This window comes from Panthera onca, chromosome E1, assembly GCF_046562875.1.
Source record: "Panthera onca isolate mPanOnc1 chromosome E1, mPanOnc1 haplotype 2, whole genome shotgun sequence".
Classification (NCBI taxonomy): Eukaryota; Metazoa; Chordata; class Mammalia; order Carnivora; family Felidae; genus Panthera; species Panthera onca.
The window spans coordinates 18862257-18880072 of record NC_138352.1 but is presented as its reverse complement, the minus strand read 5'-3'; the positions used below and the strand labels follow the sequence as shown (position 1 = coordinate 18880072).

At 53.7% G+C, this 17816-nt stretch overlaps 2 protein-coding genes across 4 annotated transcripts; one reads left to right on the top strand and one right to left on the bottom strand.

Moving 5' to 3' along the window:
- Positions 1-5339: 5339 nt before the first annotated feature.
- On the bottom strand, positions 5340-9866 carry SHBG (sex hormone binding globulin). 3 transcript variants are annotated; one of them, XM_060647404.3, is made up of 9 exons: positions 9477-9866; positions 8689-8804; positions 8386-8477; positions 8032-8221; positions 7577-7738; positions 7174-7336; positions 6904-7040; positions 5755-5962; positions 5340-5505 (listed from the first exon to the last, which is right to left on the bottom strand). In XM_060647404.3, the coding sequence occupies exons 2-9, from the start codon at positions 8767-8769 to the stop codon at positions 5357-5359; spliced, it is 1182 nt and encodes a 393-aa protein (XP_060503387.1). In that variant the 5' UTR covers positions 8770-8804; positions 9477-9866; the 3' UTR covers positions 5340-5356. The 3 variants fall into 3 exon arrangements, with proteins under 3 accessions (XP_060503387.1, XP_060503388.1, XP_081647288.1); XM_060647405.3 differs by lacking the exon at positions 9477-9866 and adding an exon at positions 9059-9172; XM_081791162.1 differs by lacking the exons at positions 8689-8804; positions 9477-9866 and having other exon boundaries at positions 8379-8479.
- Positions 9867-10082: 216 nt separating this feature from the next.
- SAT2 (spermidine/spermine N1-acetyltransferase family member 2) lies at positions 10083-12349 on the top strand. The gene is made up of 6 exons (XM_078437838.2): positions 10083-10301; positions 10562-10613; positions 10734-10817; positions 10919-11023; positions 11202-11242; positions 11379-12349. Exons 1-6 carry the CDS (start codon positions 10230-10232, stop codon positions 11544-11546), a joined length of 522 nt encoding a protein of 173 aa, XP_078293964.1. The 5' UTR covers positions 10083-10229; the 3' UTR covers positions 11547-12349.
- Positions 12350-17816: the final 5467 nt, after the last annotated feature.

The window sequence follows — 17816 nt, the reverse complement described above, 5'->3', positions numbered from 1 at the left end:
TACCACACTGGATCAGGTGGAAGAAGGGGATGGAGGGCGTGTCCCGGCGGAGTGGAGGGAAAGGGAACCCCTGAGAGAGACAGAGCTGGAGAGGGAAGCCGATCTTTGCGGCGAAGGGGCCCCAGGCCGGCCGTTGGAGACTAAGATCCGGAGACAGACAGGGCCAAATGTGAGAGGGACAGAGAAAGAGCCAGAGACCAAGAAAAACAGAAGGCACCAGCCAGGGCGCTAGACCCGCCGGGATGGAAGCTAGAACAGGCCACACAGGATGGAGAGAGGCCACCACAGGAGGGAAATTCCCTTTGGGGGAGCCGCTACCAGCTCCCCCCAACACCTCCTTCTCCAATCCCACAGCCCCTGGTTCTCTCCAAGCCTAGGGGCTTCCCCATGTCCCCACCCAACTCTCCCCGTCACCACATCCCTAGCCCCTAGCATTGCCCGGAGACCCCAGCCGGGATCCAGATCTCCTCAGGTGTTGTGTCCCCCCGCAACCCCCAGGCGTGAACTCCCCCTCCCCATTTGCCCATTGGGGTCCACAGACATGGCCCATTTGAGCACCTGTTAGAGACTTTGTGCAACTCTAGCCCTGGGAAACCAACCTCGCAGTTCTCACGGGGCTCCAGAGACCCACAGTCTAGTTGGGGGGGGGGGGGTACAAGAGCCTCTAAAGACCTCGAGTTAAGAATCATGATCTCTCTCTTTTCATCTCTCTTCAGATCTTGTCGCTTTGCCTTGGAGAGGGGTTTCTTCTCCTTCGGCCTCTCACCCAATTTCCTTGGCTCTAGTCCTCACCAGTGCCGGGTTCTGACTCTCGCCCTCCGCCTCAAATTCTCTCCCTCCAGCCCAGCTTTACGGACTTGGGGGTCTGTTCAACCAAAGCTCCCACTCAGAATGGCCCATGTGGCTGGTTTGGTGCTTTCACCATCTCGTAACTCTTCATAATTTTATCTTTGAACTTGTAATTTGTGCGTGAAGTCCAACGGGACAATGGAGGACGTGTGTGAGCGAGGAGATATATGTAACGTGCCATCCGAGAGGCCACCCAGTGTAGAACTCCAGCGGACCCATCGTGCATGCGAGCTCAGCAAGACTCAGAGTTAAGACACAGCAAGCGTGTTATGCATCCAGCTGAATGACCTTGAACCCTAGAAGGCGATGGCCTTCTAGGAGACACGGGTGACTGAGGCATCTTCTTCTTCTCCCCTTTCTGGGTCCCGCTGTTTCCTGATTCAGCCAACCACTTCTGCTGACGACGATGACAGGGAAGGAGAGGGAAAAGCTGAGCTGCCCATAATTCCTTTGGCTTCTAGTCCTTCCGTGCTCATTAGTAAGCCGAGGGCAGAAAAAAGTTGATTTTTCTTTATTTCAAACAACGTTAAATAGCAAAAAAAAAAAAAAAAAAAAAAAAAAAACCATGAGAAGTTGAGAAAAGAACCACAGAAGAAATGAAAACATGTTCTCTTTCAGTACCGTGAGCGGCACTTTTTTCCTGCTTTCTGAACAAGGGATCCCACATCTTCGTTTTGGACCGGGTCCTGCAAATTATACAGCGGGCTCTGCTTAGCCCCTTCTGCAAGCTCCGCATTAATTTTCTCCAGATACAGTTTTAATTAGGCCACTCCTCAGCTCAAAGGTCTTCACTGGCTTCCTGTCACCCTGTGCAGGACGGAGTCCTGATTCTTTTGTCTAACCCTCAGGGCATTCCAGTGCCCGGCCCCAGCCTGTGTCCCCAGCCCCCTTTCCCACCAGGACCCAACTGATCCTCTGCTGGAGCTGAGCCTGAGCCGGCCACTCCTAGGACAGGCTGTGCTGACTCCTGACTTCACACCTTTGTCCATTTCATTCCCTTGTCCCGGAAGGCTGCCCGCCCTTCAGAGTCCAGCCGCATCTCCCATTCATTCATTCAGTGTGTATCTAATGAGCATTTACTTAGAGCCAGGCCCTGTTCTGGTCCCTGTGCTCCTGGGACTCTCGTCCCAATAAACGAAAAAAACAAGCAAACAACTAAAACAACGTAGTATAATATTACGCAGAAAAAAATAAAACAGGGTGGTGTGCCAGAGAGCCCCTGCATGGGCAGGGAGGGCCTTACTGGAGAGCTAACGTTCAGTGTGAGACCCAAGGAACCCAAGGAGCCACGGGGAACTGTAGGAGAAGAATCTTCCAGGAGGAGGAAAGTCTAAGTGCAAAAGCTGGGCTTCAAATGAGGGAAAGCAAGATTAATGCAGCAAGAGATCCGAGAGGTAGGCACATCATACAGGTCCTTGTAGGCCAAAGGGCATAGTTTGGATTTTTTTTTTAAACGTTTATTTATGTTTGAGAGGGAGAGAGAGAGACAGAGCATGAGCAGGGGAGGGGCAGAGAGAGAGGGAGATACAGAATCTGAGTCAGGCTCCAGGCTCCGAGCTGTCAGCACAGAGCCCAACGCGGGGCCGGAACCCACGAACCGTGAGATCATGATCTGAGCTGAAATCAAGAGTTGGATGCTTAACCCACTGAGCCCCCCGGGCGCCCTGACTCTTAGGGTATTTTATCTTTTCAACCAGGTTGCAAGCATTTCGAGAACAGGCCTCTGTCTTATATACCCTGTCGTATATATCCTCTATGCCCGAGCACTCCACAGAGCTATGGAAAACAGCGTCCGGTTGCCGAATTGGACTTAGACATGGAATGCCTCCTTCTGCTAGAAACTGCGGGGAAGCAACTTGCCCTTTCCTCCATGAGACAAGGAGAATCAAAATGAGCTGGGTCCGATCTGGAGAGATGAGGCCTAGACCCTACCCTCAACACACACAGCCTGGCAGACACTGGCCTGGGGATGCCCTCCAGACTGCTAGCTCAGTTCTGCCCTGTGCACCCTCGGAAAAGAATGAACGCGTCTGTACGTTTCAGGGGAAGGCTGTGGGACCTGCTGTTCCTTGCACATCTTCCCCTGTGAGGGTCAGCATGAGGAGGGGTGTGATGGAGGGAGCATTGCTATTAATTGCTGCATCGGTGTTCACGGGGAAGTTGGCTAAGGAAGGAAGGAATGGGGGCCAAAGAACCAACCTCTTCCCGGAACCCAGTCCTGCCTCCGGCATCTCCAGAAACAAGGGAAGGGAAGAAAAACTCCCACGGCCCCTCTCCCAGATCCAGAGTCTGTCATGAGGTCTGCGTGCCCTGAGCAGAGACAAGAACAAGGAAAGAAGCGGGCTCTAACACACAGATGTGGGTGCGTGTGTGTGCGTGTGCGTGGGGGTGGGGGGTTATTATTTAACGGGGACAGAGCTTCGGTGTTTCAGGATGGGAGGCTGTGGGGTATCCTGCCAAGTTCCGGAAAGGTCCGCAAGGGTGGGGGAGAGGCAGGGGACACTGGGCAGACGCCGTAGGTGCCCTTGGTGGGGGCCTGGCAGGGTCTGTGTCGGAGCAAAGTCAGTCTTAATGAAAGAGTGTAGACAGCTCTGGATGGTAATCAGGAATCCTGGAATCTAGGACAGCCTGGAGAAAGAGAGGTTGGGGGCTCGGTGTCCCAGACGGGGCGGGGTGCAGGGACGAGAGAGAAAAGCCAGCCCCGGGGAAGAACCCTCAGGGACAAAAATTCACGAAGCTGCCGCTCAGAACAACCCCTTGATGGGAACCCAGGTGTGTGTGGATCTTTTAACTCTCCCTCCCCACCCCCCACTGGCTCACACCCGAGGCCCCCGCGGGGACTGGTTTCTTTTCATTATTCAAGTCTTTGCTCAAGTAACACTGCCTTAGAGAGGCCTTCCCTGACCACCCGGCTAAGGCTGTCTGTCGACTGCCGCCCTCTATTACGTTACAGGATATTATTCCCTTTATAGCACTAACCACTATCTGAAATGATCTTGCTTATTTATTTTTCTTACGGGCCGTCTACCCCTGCCCACCACCACCCCCCGCCCATCCCCCCCACCCCCGCCTCCCCGCCAATGTGAGCTCCACAAAAGCAGGCACTTTCTCATCCAGGCATCCTCAGTGTCTAGAACGATGCCTGATACGCAGTAGGTCCTCAGTGACTATCGGTCGAATGGACATACCCAATGGCCCAGGTGGGCCCCAAACATTGCCCAGGGGACCAGAGTTGAATTTGGGCTTCCTGGCCATGCTGAGGACGCTCCAAAGGCACTCTGCCCGTGTGGCAGCAGCTGTAGACCAGCAAACTCGAGACTGGGAGGGTCCAAGGAGAAGCCTAGGCTGTCTTCCACCCCAGACACAGTCCTGGAGCCTCCTTACCCTGGGGTCACTTAGGTCCTGGCTGATCCCTGCAGAAGGGGATGACAGGTCCAATGAGTGAGTCACCCCTGGCAACAGGGTGACTGGTAGGAAAATCATTTTAAGAAGCCAGGAGGCTGGGACACTGGGATCCCCATGGGTTGTGGGGTTGGGGGATGGGCTAACAGTCCTCGAGAGGAGAGGATGGAGAACAGGTGCCAGGGCTCCCGAGGGTGCCCCAAGTAGAGGTTGGGACACCAAGATTCTGCCAAGGCGACGGGAAGGGGCGGAGGACTGGGTCACCACATTCTCTGAGGGCAGAGATATTCCTGAATCTGTTTTTCCCAGCTGGGACCAGCATAAACCAGCTCTCCTTGAATGGACTAGAGACGGATTCGTCTGGGAAGGCAGCAAGGGGACGGAGACTAGGAGAGATGCCGGCTGCTTCGCCCTCTGCCCCACTCCCTTTTTCCTTCTCCCTGCTGCTTCCGCCCCGGTCCCCAGAACCCCTGCCCCCCTCCCTCTAGGGCTCTCCCATGCCCCCTGCTGCTCCTTCTTTGCACAGCAGTGGCCCGGCTAAGGGAACAGCAGGATTCCATTTCTTCCCTTCCTTCCAGGCCTCTCAGGACCAGGCTCCACGAGGGGAATGCTAAAGCCCCACAGGCAGGAAATGCTGGGGAAGGAGGGGGGCTCCTGGCTCCCAGAAAGTGACCCGTATCTGGTGCGCACGTCTGCCTGTCGGTGCTGCTGAACTCCCAGGCTGAGAAGTCACGGCCTCCTCCTCCTCGGGAAGCTTGCCTGGACCCCCAGACTAGGTTAAGGCCCCTGGTCTCCAAGCTTTTACAATTCCCTCTACGGCGCTTATCAGTTTCCGATTATCCACTTACTTGTTAGTCTTTGATGGATGTCTGCCTCCCCCAGGGGACCTTGAGCAGCCAGAGGGCAGGAACCAAGGCGGGGGGGGGGGGGGGGGGGGGGGGGGGGGAAGGGGGGTGGGGGGGGTGGGGGGGTGGGAAGGGGGTGGGGGGGTTACTCATCAGCACAGCCCATCACTCAGCGCAGTGCCTGGTACGTTGCAGATACCCCGTAAAGATGTGTCGAGTAAATGAACGAGTGACATTCGAGGGGATTCTTAGGTGGGGGTTTAATGGGTGCTGTCCGTGTCATTGCCTAGGCTCTGGGGACAGCTGTGAGTCCAGATGTTCTGACTTCTGCTCAGGGCCCGGTCCATGTCCAACTTCTGGCCTTGTGCCCAAAGGCCATCCAAGCAAAAGGAGGCCGAAGAAGCCTCTCCTAGAGGGAGGGGACACAGAGGGGTCATGAGGGCAGCTTGGACCCACAAAGCTCCTCCCCACCCCAGCTCTCTGACCTAAATTTTCTAAAGCACTTCCTCTCACTGGTCCTTTATCCCCTCTCTTCTTGTGGCCTTTTCTTCTAGGCTCCCAGAAGTTTCCTTTCCCTAAAAACACGGCCTTGCCTGTCTTCTCCTCTCCCTCTAGCTGATTCCAACGGCGTGCTGAGGAGCGCGGACATCGCTCTTACCTGGCAGAGCCCCCAGGAAGAGGCGCCCCTGTGGCTGGACCCAGAGGTTGAGGAGGGAGGCAGGATCCAAGAGAGGCAGGGCAAGGATCTCCTTCTTAGGCCTCTGGCTCAAGACTGCCCCAGACTCGCCCAGCTTCAGCTGAAGAGGGGGTCCCAAGACCAGAGGCAGATCCAGCTGTGGGCCCAACGCAGAGGACAGCACCACTTTCTGCAGAGTGTGTGGAACAGGGACGTGACCGGGGGAGGAAAGAACAAACCGCCTGGACCCTTGTGGCCCCACACCCCTTGCTGCCTCTGTCGGGCCTCTGAGCGGTACCTTCTGTCTACCAACCATTTCCGCCCCCTACGTGCTGCCCCAATCTTCCTGGCTTGATGTTCCATAAAACCACACCGATCCCAAGTAAATACGATCCAGATAAAAGCCATTTGTAGGGGCACCTGGCTGGCTCACTCGGTAGAGCATGTGACTCTTGATCTTGGGGTTATAAGTTCAAGCCCCACGTTGGGTGTAGAGATTACTTAAAAATAAAATCTTGGGGCGCCTGGGGAGGCTGAATCCATTGAGCATCCGACTCTTGATTTTGGCTCAGGTCACGATCCCAGGATCATGGGATCGAGCCCCGCGGTGGGTTCCTCACTGAGCATGGAACCTGCTCAGGATTCTCTCTCTCCCCCTCTTGGCTCCTCTCCCCCACTAGCACATGCACATGCTCTCTCTTTCTAAAATAAATAATAAATCTTAAAAAATAAATAAATAAATAAATAACAAATATAAATAAATAAATGCCATTTGCTTGCTGTGGGCAGTTTATTTTTTTCTTTTTTTTTAAATGTTTATTTATTTTTGAGAGAGACAGAGCACGAGCAAGGAAGGGGCCGAGAGAGAGGGAGACCCAGAATCCGAAGCAGGCTCCGGGCTCCGAGCTGTCAGCACAGAGCCCGACTTGGGGCTTGAACTCACGGACCGTGAGATCATGACCTGAGCTGAAGCCGGACGCTCAACCGACCGAGCCACCCAGGCGCCCCTGGTCCGTGTCAAGATATGTCCCTACCCTCCACCTTAAGCTTTCCTAATATTGACAGTTTGGGGTCCGCCTTTCCCCCTGCCACTCCCAGGCTCCACTGAATACAGGCAACACCCCCTCTTACTTGATCTTGGAGCTGGAGGCTGAGCCAAGGAGGGTTTTCTGGGGTCCCAAGGGCAAGGAGGTGGCCAGAACCTGCTGCCAGCTGGAGTCCCAGGTCCAGAGAGAAGGCCCAGGGCTCTGCATGAGGCTGGGGGATGTCTGGGGTGGGGGGAGAAGTGACCCTTTCTGAGGACTCGAGGCTGGGGACTCAAGGAAGGAGGCAAACTAGTGGTGGAGGGAGACAGGGGAAGGCAAACACAGGCCCGGCCATGGAGGGAAAAACCGCCTTTACCTTGGAGACTGAATTCTGCTCGAGTCCCCGGAGGGAAGAACGTGCCAGGCTGGGACTCTGCAGCGCAGCTTCTGAGGCTGCTGGTAAGGGCAGACACCGAGGTCTGGGCCTGTTGGTCCAGCCAATTTTCCCGGCGCAGACAGCCATCCAGGGTGGGGACCAGCTGGAGCCGGCGCAGGGAAGGGAAGATGTGGGGATGTGGCAATCAAGACACGTGAACCCCTGTCCCAGCCTCTCCACGCTCAGTTTATTCTCCTCTGAGACACAAGCCTTTGGCCTCTCCCACGCAGCTATCAGGCTGTCCCCTCTCCTTTAAGAGTGTGGACTTAGACCCCCGTGGTCCCCCCGGGGCAGCAGCACTTTACCACCTGGGGTGGGTTCCCACCCTCGTGCTGTCGGTTACCGGCAAACGGAGACTGGAGACAGGGAACAACAGTCCCCCCAGTGCAATCCTCACGACAGGCTGGACTTTGCTGCCCAGAGGCCCAGAGACCTGTCTCAGGCACAGCACCTCCTCCCCATCCACACTCAGCAGCAGTGAATCCCCGAGGACCTTCACTTCCACCTGCCGGACGGGGCGAAGCAAAGCTGAATCAGAGGCCCCTGGGGCCTGCCTCCACCGCCTTCCGCAGAGGCAGCCAAGTAGAGCAGAAAGAACGTGGACTTGTGGAGGCAGCTAGCATCCTGGGCTCACTCGGGACCTGAGCCTCAAATCCCCCTCTCAAAAAACGGAGACAAGAATCGCAACTCCATGGCGGTTTTGTTGCGGGTCAAATAAGACGACGGTGGTAAGGGGTTGCCCAGAGACCCGGTTCTGTTCCCCTTCCGCAGGCCAGCGCGGGCCCGGACCTGGCTCACCTGGTGCCACTTCCCATCGTCCAGCCGGGGCCCGGCGCCCACCGTAAGCTGGGCCAAGTGGTTGTGCATTTGGATCTCGGGCCTGCCATCTCGAAGCCCCAGCACAAACCAGTCCTCCTGGGGGTTGGTATCGCCATAAAAAATCACTCCCTCTGGATCCCAGGTTCGAAGCTCAAAGGAGGAAGAGGTTCTGGAAGGACATAGAAGGAAAGATGGTGCGTGGGGCATGGCCTGTGGGGACAAAAGCGGGGTCAGGAATGGTGAAGCGGCGGAGAGGGAAGCAGGGAAGAGAAGATCCGAGGCACAGAAGGTAGGGTCAGGGGACCAGGTCAAGGGGCTATGTCAACCTCATACTTCCTGATCTTGGTGAAGTCAAAGGTCATGATGGTGATAGGCTCTTGTCCTGAACCACTGCTGAGGTGCACAGCAGGAGGGTCCTGGATCCTCTATCAGAGAGAGAAAATAAACAAGGTAGGAAGACACGCCAGAGACCCAGCGACCCAGCGACGACAGCAGGAGAGACACAGGCTACCGCACGAAGAGGAGAGGAAGGAAGAGGGCAGAGCCGAAGGGTAGCTCATTTCTACACACACACACGGGCTGAGCACCTTGTCCTAATCCTGCACCTGGGTAGAGAGACTGTCTCAGGGCCCGTACCTGGTGGCCGTGAGGTGGCAGCGGCAGCAGCAACAGCAGCAGCAGCCCCGGCGATGCGGCCAGTGGGCCTCTGCTCTCCATAATCGGCCGCGGTCCTCTCTGTGGCTCAGATCACCCTGGGGAGAATGTGTTGGGAACAGGCAGTTGGTGTTGGGTTAAAGGTTGTCCCTGGGCAGGGGCGGGGTGGAAAGAAGGGGGGCAGGAGACTGGGCACTCACCCTCCGCCCCCTCTGTGGACAAATCGGGGGAGGGACAGGGCTCGTCCACTTATGCTCCCCCTGCTGGGAAAGTGTAGGAGCCAGGACAGATACCCCATTTTCCCCTCTCCTCCTCTAGAGCCTGACCTGGGTCCTCGAAGTCTTTTGCCCACCTGAGGAGGCCGCCTCCCCAGGCCCGAGGTCCAGACACAGTCCTGCCCTGCACCCCAAGCAGCATCCTCCATCAGAACAACAGCGGAGGGGCGCCTGGGTGGGTGGCTCGGTGGGTTAAGCCTCCGGCTTCAGCTCAGGTCCTGATCTCACCATTGGTGAGTTCCAGCCCCAACCTGGGGCTCTCTGCTATCAGCCACGGGCTGTTTGGGATCCTTTGTCTCCCTCTCTCTCTGCTCCTCCCCTGCCTCAAAAATAAATAAACATCACAAATAAATTTAAAAAAAGAAAGAAAGACAGACAGAAAGAAATACAGCTGAAATGTGGAATACCAAATATCTAGCTGGGTGCCTCTGCACAAGTCCCTCCACCATGGTGCTGTAGTGTCCTTGCGGACAAAATGTGAAAAATAATACCTACTTTACGGGGTGACTGCGAATGACGATTCATGGAGATCATGCAGGCACAGGGCCTGGTATCTGCTCTGAGCTCCTCCCTCACTATCTTCCCAGGCCTCGGAGGCTCGCCTCAGCGGGGAGGTACCTTCCCGAAGGGTGATTTAGTGGCTACTAAGAAGAGTCCCCGTCCGCCGCTCCTCATTATCTTACCATGTACCGATAGAAATTCATCACCCCCTCCCTGACCCGTGTTGAAATACCACTGTTGCCGAGGGCAGGGCCACTCGGAGCCACTCAAGACCCCTAGGAAACAGCTCTCACAGCTGGAGCAGGGGTGGTGGCGGTTGGGGGGGGACTCGGGGCCGGGTGGCAGGTGACTTTTGATCCATGCGGTTTCAACCACAGAGGCTGAACAGCACCACGGGACGACCAGCACCCAGGCAACCACAGCGAGGGAGCCCGCAGTCCAGCCTTGACCCCTGCCCGGGGGCCCAGTCACGGGGCTGGCGGTGGCGGGGGGGGGGGGGGGGGGGGCAGGGCTGGGGGGGCGGGGCGGGGCGAGCCTGCTCTGCCAGCTGATTGGCTGGCGGGGGCGCGCCCGGGGCAGGGTGCGGGGCGGGGGGGAGGGGGGCGCCCACCGCTCCCGCGGCCGCTGCCCGCGGCGCCCCCAGCTCTTCGGGGCCCGGTGTGCGGGCCCGTTCGAGAGCTACCTGCTTTTCAGCCGCGTCTGCGGAACGGAAGGGAGGGTCCCGGACTTCAGTCCCAGACGGTGGGGATGGCGATGGCTTCCGTGCGGATCCGACAGGCCGAGGAGGGAGACTGTGGAAATATCCTGAAGCTGATTCGGGTGACGGCGGCGGGCCGGAAACCGGGGGCCCGGAGGGGGTCCCGGTAGCCTGGCCGCGGGTGGGGGCGGGGAGGCCAGGCTGCAGTGGGAGGGGCGCGCCTGGGGAGGGTGCTGCCCTGATCCAGCCTCTGTCCCCACGCCGGGACCCCCTGCCCTGATCCAGCTTCTGTCCCCACGCCGGGATCCCCTGCCCTGACCCAGCCTCTCTCCCCACGCCGGGACCCCCTGCCCTGACCCAGCCTCTGTCCCCCACACCCTAGGAACTAGCCGAGTACGAGAAACTCTCGGACCAGGTGAAGATCAGTGAGGAAGGTGGGGGCCCAGCACCGGCATCCTGATGGAGGCTGGGGAGGAGGTAAGGGATGGATGGGTTCCCAGGCCAGGCACACACCCAGGCTTTTTCTCTCTTTCCCACCACTCGGATCTCCGCAGCCCTGAGAGCAGACGGCTTCGGAGAGAATCCTTTCTATTGCTGTTTGGTGGCTGAACTTCTTCCCGCCCCCGGGGAGCCACAGGGTAAGAACCTTGGGACCTGGGGGGTTCCCCTCGCCTGTCCCTCTCAGAGGTCTCCCGCAGGGGCGCAGAGGCCTGAGCCCTTTTTTTTCTCTCCTTCTCAGGGCCCTGTGTGGTGGTGGGCTATGGGCTATACTACTTCATCTATAGCACTTGGAAGGGGCGCAACGTTTATCTGGAAGACATCTATGTGAAGCCCGAATACCGGGGTACGGGGGGGGGGGGGGGGGGGGGGGGCTGAGGCTGGGGTGGTAGGAAATCAACCCAGACCCACCAGCATCCCCTGGCTCCTAATCCCAGCCTTATGGCCTTTTCAGATCCCCTTCAACTGAAACAATCTTCTTTGTTTTGTTTTGTTTTTTTTTGGTCTCTTTTCCCCCACAACAGGTCAGGGGATTGGTTCCAAAATAATCAAAAAGGTGGCTGAGGTGAGGAGAGGGATGGGGCCACCGGCCGGGTTCCGGAAAAGCAAGCATGTATGAGAGGAGCCCAACCCCCCCTCGGGTTGAATGGTGAGGAAAGCTTCCTTTTGAGAGAAAGACTAAGTGATGTCTTCTCCCACAGGTGGCCCTGGAAAGGGGCTGCTCCCAGTTGCGCCTCACAGTCTTGGACTGGAACAAGGAGGCCATGGACTTGTACAAGGCCCTGGGTGCCCGAGACCTGACTGAAGCCGAGGGCTGGCACTCCTTCCGCTTCGAAGAAGAGGCGATGAGGGAGTTGGCAGGAAAGTGACGCCGTTCCTTGGGCATCTGTCTTTGGCCTCCTCCCTCCCCACCTGCTCAGGCACTGACAGAGGCCTCCCGGAAGGAAGAGAGGTTGGGAGCCGCTCAACCGGAAGTACAGAAAGAGCAGAATTGAGGGAGAGGCCCTTCCATCTCCCTGTTGAGGATGAGGATTGCTGAGCCCCGATGTGGTGCTGGTGGAGGAGGAGTTGATGGTGCAATAAAGCTCCGGCCCCTTCAGGACCCTTCTCGAGTGCCCTGCTTGGTGGAGGCTGCTGCGGGGGGGGGGGGGGGGGAAAGGTGGGCCCAAGGTGACTTTCGCTCACCCTCCGTGGGCCAGAGCCCCGGCTCCGGGCTGTGGAACATGGAGAAAAGAAGAGCAAAGTGCCAGCTTGGCACATCAGGCTTGTTGGTCACAGTTGGGACTCAGACAAAGGCCTCCAGTGTCCGAACTGCACGCTACAGGACGCGGGACTGAGGCTGGCCCGCTGGCTCAACATTTGGAGCAGGATGCCACCTGCTGGTGGTGTTTCGGGGGCCCTGGGAAGGACCACTGGCCTCCACTTAAAAAAAAAAAAAGTCTGCTCAGCCTGCCAGTGCTTTTTTTTTTCTTTTCCCCAGAAGTCACAAAGTCCGTATTTTCAGTTCAGCAAAACCAAAGGACCCGTGGAGACAAGGAAGGAAACGAGCTTACGTCCTACTTTCGTACTATCTTATTACGCAGATAACGCGGGTTCGTTGTAGAAAACGTGGAATGTTCGCGTGAAATAAAAATAGAATGCGTAGGGGCACCTGGGTGGCCCAGTCGGTTGAGCATCTGACTCTTGATCTCAGCTCAGGTCTTGATCTCAGGGTTGTGAGTTCAAGCCCTATGTTGGGCTTCACTGAAAAAGAAAAAAAAAAAAAGCAGAATTTGTGATCTTACTTATATAACTGTTATTAATCCTCTGGTATCAACTCTTTAGAATTTTCAATGTCCATACATACACATGAGTAGTTAAGTGAGTAGAGGTGGGATCGTATACTTTCCAACAATATATCAGACCCATCTCCCTGTGCTATTAAACGTACATCCGTCGTCACTTTTGTGGGTGGCATATTCTTCTTTTTTTTTTTAAGTTTTTTTTTTAATGTTTATTTATTTTTGAGAGAGAGAGACAGAGTGTGAGTGGGAGAGGAGCAGAGAAAGAGGGAGTCACAGATTCCGAAGCAGGCTCCAGGCTCCGAGCTGTCGGCACAGAGGCTGACGCGGGGCTCGAACCTATGAACTGTGAGATCATGACCCGAGCCGAAGTAGGACACCTAACTGACTGAGCCACCCAGGCGCCCCTGATGGCATATTATTCTTTTTGTTGATGAACCATTGGTCATAATTTAGACACTGAATGAGGGCAGGCAAGTGACATAAACGTATAAACTGTAAGAAACACAATCTCGAGACTTCTATGGCAATGTAAAGAATTGAAGATCCGGGCTGTCTGGGTGGCTCAGTCGGTTGACTGAGTGTCCATCTTCAGCTCATGATCAGAGGTCAGAGGTCATGATCTCGTGGTTTGTGGGTTCAAGCCCCATGTCTGCTGTTAGTGCAAAGCCTGCTTCGGATTTTGTCTCCCTCTCTCTCTGTTCCATTGTGTCTCTCAAAAATAAGCAAACACTAAAAACAAAAACAAAAGGTTGACGATCCACCTTAAAATCTAAATTATAAAAACAAAAGAGGGGTGCCTGAAGAGCGTGCAACTCTTGATCTCAGGGTCGTGAGTTGGAGCCCCACGTTGGGTGTAGACATTACTTCAAGATGAAATCTTAAAAAAAAAAAAAAAAGATTCAGCCAAAGAGAACACATCAGGGGCTCAATTCTTCTTGAATGATTCCAATTTTGGGCCCTTCACACCAATTTAGAGCAGATGGGCCTTAGGACAATCTTGATCAGGAGATAATGAAGCTGGTCAACTCCTCCCCCAGATGGGAGCCAGAAAAATCCATTCTCCTATGGCTCCTTGGCTCATCTCAATCTGACAGGATTTATATCTTTTGGACGTGATCAACTTATCTAGTGATGGGGCTGTTTTTAAATGTCAATTGCATTGGAATGCATCCTTTCTGGAGAGATGCATAAAGAGAGTGTAGTTGCTTCCGAGGAAGGGGTCTGGGTGTCCAGGGGACAGATTTTCCCACTTGCTAGTTCAGATTTCCTGAGTTTTCTGCCATGCCAGGTTTCACTTCTTCTTCTTCTTCTTCTTTTCTTCTTCTTCTTCAAACAAAAGGCTACATAAGTAAAACTCAATGCAGGGGCACCTGGGTGCCTCCGTGGGGTTAAGTGACCAACTCTTGATCTCAGGTCATGATCTCACCGTTCGTGGGTTCGAGCCCCGCATCAGGCTCTGCTGCTTGGGATTCTGTCTCTCCTCTCTGCTTCTGCGCTCTCTCCCTCTCTCAAAATAAATAAATAAATTAAAAAAAAATGTTTAATGCAGAAGAAAAGGGCATAAACTAGGAAACGTAACGTTTCCCAAATTTCTCTTGTCCCCATCTTGTTTTGCCTTTGCTTCTTGGTGTGCACGGTTTTCATGTTATTCTCTCGGCCAGTTCTGGCAGGATGTCTGTACTCCAGCATCGCTCTGTCCTGCAGCCACAGCTGGCCTTGGGTTCCTGCCCACTCATCACTGTATGAGCCTCCTGCGAGGTGATTCTGTTAGACGTTCGGGCTGATCTGTATGAGGTGATAAGGCCCTGGGTTCTGGCCATGGCCGGGAGAACAGAGGGGAGGGCACTGAGGAGGAGGGCTTTTTAAAGGCAGCCTTGAGAAAGCATCATTCAGACAACTCTCAAATCTGTCAAACCTGCACATTGCTGTCACCACTCTGTGAAAGTTGCCGTAGCCTCCTGACTTCCCAGCCCCCTCCTGTAAGAGCCCCCTTCCATGAGGTTATTAATATTTTTTTAATACATATTTTTTGAGACAGAGAGAGAGCACGAGCAGGGGAGGGGCAGGGAGAGAGGGAGACACGGAATCCAAAGCAGGCTCGGGGCTGTCAGCACAGAATCCGACTCGGCACAAACCGCAAGACCATGACCTGAGTCGAAGTCAGATGTTTAATTGACGGAGCCACCCAGGGGCCCCGGTATTTTTTTTTTTTTTTTTAATCATAGTTATGCATGTTATTTATTTATCTATTATTTATCTAAAATGTTGGGTTTGTTTTTTTTTTTAATTTATTTTTGAGAGAGAGAGAGTGCAAGCGGGTTGGGGCAAGGAAGGGGACAGAGAGGATCCAAAGCAGGCTCCACGCTGACAGCGGTGAGCCAGATGCGGGGCTGGAACTCACCAACCCTGAGACCCTGAGACCCGACCAGAGCCCAAGTCAGCTGCTCAATCAACTGAGCTACACCCAGGCGCCCCTACTTGGTACTATTTAAAGAGTCCCATACTGCTCTACCGCTGATAGAAAAAAACAGTAGTCTTACAACTCCCGAGGTTCTCGAAAGACCATTGGTTCAATTGAGTCTTTAAATTGTTACTATGTTTTGTCTTGGACTCATCTGTATATGTCAGACTAAAAATAGCACCCAAATGCTGCAGCTTCTCCATGCTTCTGCTTTAGCACGAGCACTGACTTCCCACCGCTCACTCTCTGTGCCGCCGCCACCGCCACCCCACCCCCATTCCCCAGCCTGCCCGTGCTTCCAACATTGTATCACAATTCCGGATGGATCTGTTGGGTGTTTACACTGCCGTGATTATGCAAATGCTCTGCACAGTCGAGCCCTGTGGATCCTTCCCCCCACCCCCAGCCATTTACGTGTTTTCTGGAACTGATACTTTTTTTTGTCCTTTTTGTTTGCTTCGTTTTCTGTGTACTGCGCCCCCCAAATTCTCCTTTAGTTGTGTTACCTGTGCTCTAAGGGTATACAAACACGTAAGGAATTCGATCTCTTCCATTTGAAGAATCTTCTGGCGGAGCCTTTAGACCTGCTTGCTCCAACAGAGTGGCTGATCTTTAGACCACACTGCGGGTTCTCCCTGCACAGCCATCTTTTCTTTTAAGTTTTCATTTATTTATTCTGAGAGAGAGCGTGAGCACGGGGGAAGGGCAGAGAGACAAAGAGAGAGAGAGAGATAGAGAGAGAGAGAGAGAGAGAGAGAGAATTCCAAGCAGGCTCCACACCATCAGCACAGAGCCCAGCGTGGGGCTCGAACTCACACACCGTGAGATCACGACCTGAACTGAAATCGATAGACACTTAACCAACTGAGCCACCCGGGCGCCCGCCTTCTGGCCTTCTGGATTCCCTTGCGGGATACCTGTCTCTTCCATCTTTTCCTTAGTTTATTTTGATAGAGCTGCTGCTTTTTTTTTTTTTTTTTACATTTTATTTATTTTTGATAGCACGCACACGCGCAAGTAGGGGAGGGGCAGAGAGAGGGAGACACAGAATCCGAAGCAGGCTCCAGGCTCTGAGCTGTCAGCACAGTACCGGATGCAAGGCTCGACCCACAAACCGTGAGATCATGACCTGAGCCGAAGTCAGTTGCTTAACCGACTGAGCCACCCAGGTGCCCCTTGATGGAGCTTCTTAAGAAAAGATACTTGGGAGATAAATTTGTTGGGACCTCGGGGCACCTGGCTGGCTGGGTTGGAAGAGAATGCAACTCTTGATCTCAAGGTGTCAGGGTCGTGAGTTTGAACCTGACGTTGGGTGTAGAGATTGCTTAAATAAAAACTACAAAAAAAAATTTGTTGGGACCTTGCAAGTCTGAAAATGTTTTTGTTCTACTCTTGTACTTGACAGCGTGGCTGGGTATCTAACACTAGGTTGGAAATAATTTGCCCTAAGAATTTTGAAGGCATTTCTCCATGGCCTTCAAGCTTCTGCTGTTGCCTCTTACCAAGAAGCCTGAAAAGTTTCTTATTCTGGAGTCTTTGTATGAAGCCTATTTTTATTCTCCTTCTCTTTTCCCCCAACCACAACTTTTAGGATCTTCAGTTTTTCCTCGCCTTCTGACATCTTATGTGGAAATGTTTTAGTGTGGACCCACTGGGTCTTTGCCATCTCGAAACTCATGTTCTTCAGTTACAGAAAAACGTTTTTTAAATTATTATTGTTTCTGGGGCACCTGGGTGGCTCAGTCAGTTGAGCGTCCGACTTTGGCTCAGGTCATGATCTCACGGTCTGTGGGTTCGAGCCCCGCGTCGGGCTCTGTGCTGACAGCTGGGAGCCTGGAGCCTGGAGCCTGCTTCGGTTTCTGTGTCTCCTTCTCTCTCTGCCCCTCCCCCACTTGTGCTCTGTCTCTAGCAGAAATAAATAAATGTAAAAAAAAATTGAGCCACCTGGGTACCCCTCTGGGAGATTTTTAAAATTTTATTTCCTAACACTTCTATTGAATTTTTATTTCTGCTTTCATGTTTTTAATTTCTAGGAGATCTTTCTTTGTTTTTTGTTCTTTGCATTTTAAAAACATTCTGTTGCTTCATGGATATATGTTTTCATCTTTCTGAGGATATGATATTTTTTTTTTAAAGTTTTTCGTCTTGCATAATCTTTCACTTTAGAGGCTTTCCTCAAATGTCAGGCAGTCCTCAGTTGTCTGCTCATATTTAAGATTGGGATGCTAAGGTACAAGTAGAAACTCGTGTGTGTGTGTGTGTGTGTGTGTGTGTGTGTGTGTGTGGCAGATAAGTAGGTGTGTTGACTGTGGACTTCACTCTAGGGTGATCCACTAGGCCATTTCTTTGAGGAACCCCTAATGCCAGTATCCTTCTTTCTCATCTGATCAGATTTACCAGAAGACTCTTCTAGACTCCCATTTGAATTTTTTAAATTAAATTTTTTTTAACGTTTATTTATTTTTGAGACAGAGACAGAGCATGAACGGGGGAGGGGCAGAGAGAGAGGGAGACACAGAATCCGAAGCAGGCTCCAGGCTCTGAGCCATCAGCCCAGAGCCCGACGCGGGGCTCAAACTCACGGACCGCGAGATCGTGACCTGAGCTGAAGTCGGAAGCTTAACCGACTGAGCCACCCAGGCGCCCCCCAGACTCCCATTTGGAAGGTAGAAGCTTGGCTATATATGTTCTTCTTCTTCTTTTAAATTTTACTTATTTCAGTAATCTCTACACCCGACAAGGAGCTTGAACTCACAACCGTAAGATCAAGAGTCTCGTGCTCCAAAAACTGAGCCAGCTGGGCGGCCCAGTCTGTACATATTCTTAGAGCTGGGTGAAGAAGAAATCTGAGGCAAGTCTCAACATTCAGTATGTAAACTTCCATTTAGTTCCCA

Excerpts from the sequence above, each read along its gene's own strand:
- SAT2 (XM_078437838.2), top strand. The coding sequence starts at position 10,230 with ATGGCGATGGCTTCCGTGCGGATCCGACAGGCCGAGGAGGGAGACTGT. Across the intron at positions 10,302-10,561 it reads ATATCCTGAAGCTGATTCGG|GAACTAGCCGAGTACGAGAA; the intron begins GTGACGGCGGCG and ends CCCACACCCTAG. Across the intron at positions 11,024-11,201 it reads TGTGAAGCCCGAATACCGGG|GTCAGGGGATTGGTTCCAAA; the intron begins GTACGGGGGGGG and ends CCCCCACAACAG.
- SHBG (XM_060647404.3), bottom strand. The coding sequence starts at position 8,769 with ATGGAGAGCAGAGGCCCACTGGCCGCATCGCCGGGGCTGCTGCTGCTG. Across the intron at positions 7,739-8,031 it reads ACGATGGGAAGTGGCACCAG|GTGGAAGTGAAGGTCCTCGG; the intron begins GTGAGCCAGGTC and ends CCCGTCCGGCAG. Across the intron at positions 5,506-5,754 it reads CTTCCTGGGGGCTCTGCCAG|GAGAGGCTTCTTCGGCCTCC; the intron begins GTAAGAGCGATG and ends CCCTCCCTCTAG.